The sequence below is a fragment of the Xiphophorus maculatus genome, chromosome 15 (assembly GCF_002775205.1).
Source record: "Xiphophorus maculatus strain JP 163 A chromosome 15, X_maculatus-5.0-male, whole genome shotgun sequence".
Lineage (NCBI taxonomy): Eukaryota > Metazoa > Chordata > Actinopteri > Cyprinodontiformes > Poeciliidae > Xiphophorus > Xiphophorus maculatus.
In genome coordinates, this window is record NC_036457.1 from 8939650 (window position 1) to 8947149 (window position 7500).

Consider the following 7500-nt stretch of genomic DNA (forward strand, 5'->3'; position numbering starts at 1 on the left):
GCAGTCTGCTAAAAAGTATGTACAATTTTTGCACTCTGTTCTTGATCAGCCTTCCTTTCATGAATTACTTCTTTAATAGCAGGCTAGAGTTTCTCAAAGATGGAATTTTTTCTGTTGGCTGTGAACACTTTTTCCTTCCACTTAACTTCCCTTTAGCATTTTTGCCAAAGGGTGTCGACGCCATGCGTTTTCTACAGGATAAGGGAATATGAATCAGTCTTTAAAAAGTTTATTGTAATTCTGGCATTGTGTTTTGTTCCCTTTAACAGGGTAAACAATCAGCACAAGTCAAGAGGTAGAAAACTTTCATTTGCAAAAAAAACGTTAGCCAACCTTATTACATGCGTGCACACACGCACACCCCCCCATACGCACACACACACTATCAATGCAAAATGTTATGTTTGCAAATTTCCACAAAAAACATCAGCTATGCTGTCTACTTGCAGTACACTCATATACACAACACTACAGAACAGTGATATTATTCAACACTCCATGGGCTCCATTCTGTGCACAAAGAATTAAATAATATGCATCAGCTATGGAGCTCCTGGAGGATGGACAAACAAACCTTAAATAAACATCTGACCTCAAGACTGAAATGGCTGATTTAAATAAAATTCCTGGGCATACAGACAGCAAAGAACCACGAATATGGCCCACGATATAGTAAGTATGTGAGCTGCTTGATGTGTATGGTTTGTGCTGCTGAAACACTGACAGGTTTATATTAAAAAGGAAAAATAACGGAGCTCGGGTAAACAGCTTGGATTCATTAAACATCTCGTCTAAGTGTTAAAAAGATCATGTCAATAGTCGGTACAAACAGTCCTCTGAATCTGAGTAAAGGGAAGCCAAACACTCGTGCTGATGTTAAATGACCCAGGACAGGTTGAGACAGCGGGCGATGAAGGCGTAGGTATCGGCCACTTCCTGGATGACTTTGCTGGTGGGCTTCCCGGCTCCGTGGCCCGACTTTGTGTCCACGAGAATGAACAGAGGATTTGTCTGCTTGGTGCTGCGACCCACAGCGTGCTGAAGGGTGGCGATGTATTTGAGCGAGTGGAGGGGCACCACCCGGTCATCGTGGTCTCCTGTCAGCAGCAGCACCGCTGGGTACTGGACCCCGTTGCCCTCTGGGACATGGATGTTGTGCAGCGGCGAGTATCTGGGAAATTAGAAATAATTAGAAAGAACTACATGCAGTACAACTAACAGATATTAGACAGTAAAGAACATTACTGCTGCGCAAAGGTAAAGTCAAAATTATTGAGACCAAACATATCATTAGAGCTGAAATGATTCAGATTAATCATTTATTGAAATAATGGTCAACTGAGTAGGTGATTAATTGTTCGCTGTAGTGTACAGACTTAAAGTCTTATTTGCTAAAAGAATATATTTAGAGCAGTAATTAATCCAAAACAGCACAAAAATATCCATTTTTATTTCAGATGAAAAAAAACAACTTTTATAAATATGTCTTATCCAGTGGCCTAGTTTTATCCTAGACTGGTTCAAATTCTGTAAAAAGAAATAAATCTTATGAAGCACCTTTTGCTATCAAATTATAAATCAGAACTATAATGAACAGATTATCCCTACACTTTATTGATGTTAAGTCAAGCAGAAAGTGGACAAGCTTTTCACATGTTGATGGTAGAAATACTTATTTTGCTGCAGATGCATCCTTTTTTTTTTTTTTTTTTTTTTTACAAATAATCAGATTAAGGAATGCTGTGTTACTGCATTCTTTGCATCTTCTAGTGCATTTCTAAATAAAAAAAAATCTGTGGAACGTGTCAATTTTATCCACCGATTAATTGTCAGAATAATCAATAGACAAACCCATCACAGAAATAATCATTATTTGTAGCACCACATATCAATTTAAAATATAACTACAACTATTTTATTGAATGCAGACTCTTAATGCAGTTTCTAAACGTAGTGGATTCAGTGGTGTGTGTTTTTTAGTACTTTCTATTATTGTTTAAAAGTTAAACAACAAAATGTGGTAAAGATCAGATCAATTAGACTTCCAAACCAGTGTGTGCACTTTTTAAACCGAGACAGCTTAAAGGAGCTAATAAGCAAGAGAGAAACCTGAGTGTAGCACTCTTAATCTGAAGGGCCTGGTTCAAACAGGACAGAAATGTTTCCTTCCTCTGAACAGGTTAAAAACGCAGAGGACAGATGGACAACACTGCCCAGGAGGTCTTACTTAATGAGCCACTCGAACTGCTCTTTGTCCTCTGCACAGCCAAAGTCTGTGGTCCATGCGTGGCCGATGGTGAACTTGTGGAACTTCATCATGTCCATGACGCCCACCTGAGCCACGGCACAGCCAAACAGCTCAGGCCGCTGGTTCACACAGGCCGCTGAGGGACAAGGTGTTCTGTTTACTCAACTGGAAATCTGAACTGAAACTCATCCGGTCTCTGGAATACATACCAACGAGTAAACCCCCGTTAGAACCTCCATTTATAGTCAGTTTGGACGCCGACGTGTATCCCTCCTTGATGAGATATTCAGCTGCACACTGGAAGTCTGTGAAGCAGTTCTGCTTGTTCGCGAGCATTCCAGCTAAAGAAGACCAAATGCATCATTGTGACTTTAAACATCAACCCAAATACATGTTTTATAAACTGCTGGGTCTTGAGCTGCCTACCTTTGTGCCAGGTCTCCCCATACTCGCCCCCACCTCTGATGTTGGCCACAGCCAGAACGCCTCCTAGATGTCTGACGAAGATGAGTCGGGAGACGCTGTAACTCGGCGTGATGGAGATGTTGAAGCCTCCGTAGCCGTACAAGAAACCTGGATGGGATCCGTCCAGTTTGATGCCTTTTTTGTGAACGATAAACATCGGTATCTGCATGCCGTCCTTGGAGGGATAGAAGATCTAACGGAAATAGACAACAGCTTAATCATAAAATGGTTTAGCAGAAAAAAAATATTGACATATTTAAAATATATTCAAATATGAAGTTTATCTTCTTAAACTCTGTTACCTGAGTTGTTTGGTAGTCGGCAGGGTTGAAACCTTTGACGGTGACCTCTCTGAAGACATGGGGCTGCAGTGGTTCCTTAGTTAGGTCACAATGGTAAATGATTGCTTGGAAAGGAGGAAAACAAAAACATTTAGTGTTTTTCTAAATCACTTGGAAAGGAAGTGGGAAGGTTATTTCCCTGTGTGGTTTAAATTATTAAGTAATTTGTTTTTAAATACGTCTATATTAGCTTTTTGAAACAAGAAAAAACAAAAAGACAAATGGGTTTCTAATTTTAAAAATACATTTTGATCTTTTTCCTCATGTTTTTATATCTTATTATTGAACCACAGAGTAAATGTCTTAAAGATAGGATTAATAAGTGATTTATTATTGTAACAGGCTTTAAGATAAATTTGGCAACACGTTCACCTTAATCACCTCACTAATGTCCACTGTCAACAATAAAACTGAAAAAACAAACTATTTTTAAGGAGTAATTTTTAAGAGCTTTAATTAATCAAAAACACCAAATATTTTTAAAAATTCAACAGTACAGCCCTTTGTTGTTTATAAAAAAATAATGACTGACTGATCAGCAAGTTCACCTGGGAACCTGTGCTTCATTTCAATATACACAAACAAGCAGCACTGTTAATATTTAGCCTACTGGCTTGTAAAAAGCACACACCGTATTCATTAATAATGCAACATCACAGCGTCTTCTACCTGGCGATAAAAAAGAGGTGAAATAGTAGAAGATCTCCGAATCTCTCTTCCGTCCTGTAAAGCCCACGACAGAGCCGACGTCGAGAGGGAAGGTTCTCAGCTCCTCCCCTGAGCTCAGATGGTACATCTTCAAAACATTCTTCACATCGTGGAGGAAACATATGAACAGGTAGCTGGAGTAGGTGCAGGTAGCGAACACTGGAGGGAAGACATGGGAAAATTAACTGAAAGTGAGGACTTTAAAATCAGGTTAACATTACGGAGCTCTGTCAAAGTTTGCACACCACTTGTGGTTGCATTTGCCACATAATTAGTAAATAAGATTCACCTGTTTTAAATTTGATCTCAGCTTTAAGAACCAGTACAAACACAAGAAGCTCAAAGTCAAAGATGAGTTTGAGCTATTTTGCAAAGAAGAATGAGAGAAATACATCTAAATATGCAAATCTGATTAAAAAAAAACACCACAAAAGTAGCTTTAAATGTAGCAAAATGCTACAGAATTAAGGAAGCTGCATCCATATTTTATTTATTCTTATCGACTTCCATCTACTTTAGGATTATGTTGGTCTGTGACACAAACCCCGATAAAATACAGTGTATTAAATATGTGGTTGTGATGAGAGAGATGAAAATTTTCCAAAAGCTCACCAATGACATCTTTGTCATGTTGAGGGATGAGCTCTTTCCAGTTTTCCTGATCTGAAGAGGCGAAGTCGATGTTGATGAGTCTGTAACGCGGGGCGTCCAAGTTGGTCTTAAAAGTAAACAAAGTTCCCTCGTTGGTCACGTATTCGTACTCCGCGTCAAAGTTGTCAATCAACTTTATCCAGGGCAAAAGTCCTAAACACACAAGGTTGTGCAAAATTAAATGAAATAAAACAAATAAAAAGTGTGTATTATAGCAAATAACGTTGCACAAAATGTTCCAATTTCAGATTTAGTTACCATTTAAAAATATAAGAATAGCTATTTGAAAAGACTGAGTTATAAGCAACTTTTTCAAGAAAAAAAAAAACATTCTCAGGTAATTTCAAATAGCACAGAATAAAATACTATGAATGACAAATAGAAAAGGGAATACCTGTAATACCCTGAGGAGTTGTTTGCAAGTCGCAATACCAGAGTCTGTTGACAGGATCGCAGCCTTCTCTGATTGATAGCAGCACATAGCGCCCATCGTCTGATACCTGAAATTACTCTCCTGTCACTAACCGCTGCCTTAAACATCAATTTGAACATGTAGTCTATTTCATTTATTTGTGAGCATCAAAGAACTATGAGGCCCACCTCAGCGCCACACATCCATTTGGGGTGGTCAGGAAACTCAGCACATAGCACGTCCTCAGACTGTGGAGTCCCCAGAATGTGATAGTAAAGCTTCTGATGAAGATTCGTGGAGGTCTCAGTACCTGCGAGGTGCAACACAGTAAGTTCAATAAAGCAACCAAAATAAATACAAACTTGGCTATTAAAAACAACAATGGGGCAAAATTTCCTTACCATAGTCTCAGTTAAAGTCTAATTTCTGAACCATTAATAGCAGATATTTATATTCACATCAAAAATAGAAATCTTATATTATCTTACCGTCACTTTTGCCCTCCTGATCTGGGTACGAATTGTAAAAAAGCCCTTTCCCATCATGAGTCCAGGACATGCAGCTGAACTTGACTCGCTCCAGGCGGTCCTCCAGAGGCTCGGCACCCTCAACCCGCAAGAAGTGGATCTCCACCCAGTCCGACCCGCTGGCGCTGGTGCCGTAGGCCAGGTACTCTCCGTCCTCAGAAAATGCGTAACCTCGATAGTATCAGAGAAGAACACAGAGAACTTAGACATCTGTTTTTATTTTAATCAGAAAAATGAACCATTGCTATTGAAGGACACAGGATTATTAACTTGTCTGAAAAAAGTAAGGTATAATTGATGGAATACCTCGAAGAGCAACTGTTCCGTCATCAGAAAACGTGTTTGGATCTAAGAACACTGCGGGGTCAGCATCTAAACTCTCCTGGACGTACATCACACTCTGGTTCTGGAGGCCTGTGTTGTAAAAGTGAAAATACCTAAGAAAAAAAACATGGACATAAGAGGTCAAATTGGGAACCGTCACCTCAGAGTGAATATCAAAACATTCTGCTGAAAGCCTCACCTGCTTCCCCTCTTAAACGGACAACTATACTTTGGATAGTCGTACAGCTCTGTCATGCGCTCCTTGAAAAGATCCCGCACTTCACACTGTTCTAAAAATGGCAACGTCAGCTGGTTCTGAGCATTGACGAAGGCCTGGTGAGAGAGAAAAGGAACAATAAACAGAATGATCAGACGGTTTTGATGGTTGACATCATGAAATGGTAAAAATTAAGTTTTTAATCAATCTAGAGAGCTATTTTCACCCCTTTATGACTGAATTCATGAAGATTAACTGAAATAACGTACAATATTAAAGAAGGTTGTATAAGTGGGGAGAAGAAACCACCTTTATATTTTATGTTATAAAAGAGCCCAAAGGGTCTGCACTACGCTAACAACTCAAAAAAAGTTATCAAATGATACGTTATTATCGGTCAATCTGCTGCTACTATTTTTGCTTCAGTTACATTTGCTGTGACAAATATAATAAAAAAAAATGCTAAAGCTATTTTACATTAATTGGCATCTTTGAAATGTTGCCAACACTGTAAAGTGTGAAAGTATCTTCCGTTTTTTCCTCATAGGACTTCCTGTGTCTGTGACCGACTCGTGGCACGAGGACAAATGAGGATTTACCTGTGTCTTCTCACTGTCTGGATCCTCCAGCCAGCTGTACGGATCTGGCACTTTGCAACCATGGTAGTCATCCACCTAAATAATAATAATAATAGCAAAAACTCAATTAATAGGCAATATAGATACCGGGCCGGCATATCATGGAAATAATTAAGCCAAAATATTATACTGCAATGTGTAAGTTGTTTACTTTAGGAATCACATATTTACATTATCAGCTCTGACAGCCTGGTTTCTATCACCTGGCTAAGCTAACTAGCATGCTAACAAAGCAAACGCTCATTGAAATGAATGAACCCCCACAGTGATTTAGCAAGCTAGGCTAATCAGTTAGCGAGTCCCCTTTACTCACAACAGCCTCGTCGCGGTAAGCCTGGGGATACTGAAAAGCCATCTTGGAGGTCAGTTTTCGAGAATGACGCAGCACACAAAGCTGGCGCAGTGACTGTAACAGAGGCTTTGAAATGACTTTGCGGAGCCTGTGAATCATCAACTTGAAGCGATGAAGCTTTTGTCAGAGGAGATGCTCCCCGTTTACACACAGTCAACGAGCTCCTTGGCCGGTTGCTGTGCAGTCATCTGAAATTTGAGGTCGCTCTCTAGCGACGGAAAGCAGTAACACAACTTCTGAAATAAATAGGTTGTCCCTCTTTTTAAAAATACACAGCTGAGGTAAAATTGAATCTTATATTTTACTCGTTTTTTTCTTCAGATTTGTAGAGTTACGCATTACATTACTGTAATTTCACTTTTTCAGTGCGCAAAGATCAGATTTCAAGTCATGTCATCTGCAGAAATACTCAGATGATATGAGGTGTGTCAAGAAGCATTGATTAGGGAAATGATAGGATACTTTTCATAGTTGTGCACTTTCATGTTCATCATTGTTTGTTGTCAAAAGACAACAACATTGTTTGTTGTCAATAGACGACATCATGGAAATTACTTCTCCTCAACAGACAAGTTTAAGCATCTTGCTGCCTAATTAATGGCCAGCGATGGTAGGAT

At 39.3% G+C, this 7500-nt stretch overlaps 1 protein-coding gene across 1 annotated transcript; it reads right to left on the reverse strand.

The window, feature by feature from the left end:
* Positions 1-213: 213 nt before the first annotated feature.
* prep (prolyl endopeptidase) lies at positions 214-7056 on the reverse strand. Its single transcript, XM_005802630.3, has 14 exons — positions 6845-7056; positions 6493-6567; positions 5876-6009; positions 5659-5789; positions 5314-5523; positions 5014-5135; positions 4808-4913; positions 4375-4566; positions 3724-3921; positions 3016-3119; positions 2675-2906; positions 2458-2589; positions 2228-2384; positions 214-1171 (listed from the first exon to the last, which is right to left on the reverse strand). Exons 1-14 carry the CDS (start codon positions 6980-6982, stop codon positions 877-879), a joined length of 2226 nt encoding a protein of 741 aa, XP_005802687.1. The 5' UTR covers positions 6983-7056; the 3' UTR covers positions 214-876.
* Between the last annotated feature and the right edge of the window lie 444 nt (positions 7057-7500).

What these genes read in the sequence shown, in the direction of transcription:
- prep (XM_005802630.3), bottom strand. Translation starts at nt 6,982, where the DNA reads ATGATTCACAGGCTCCGCAAAGTCATTTCAAAGCCTCTGTTACAGTCA. An exon ending in CTTACCGCGACGAGGCTGTT is followed by an intron (nt 6,568 to 6,844) that starts GTGAGTAAAGGG and finishes ATTATTATTTAG; the next exon opens with GTGGATGACTACCATGGTTG. An exon ending in CAGACAGTGAGAAGACACAG is followed by an intron (nt 6,010 to 6,492) that starts GTAAATCCTCAT and finishes CTCTCTCACCAG; the next exon opens with GCCTTCGTCAATGCTCAGAA.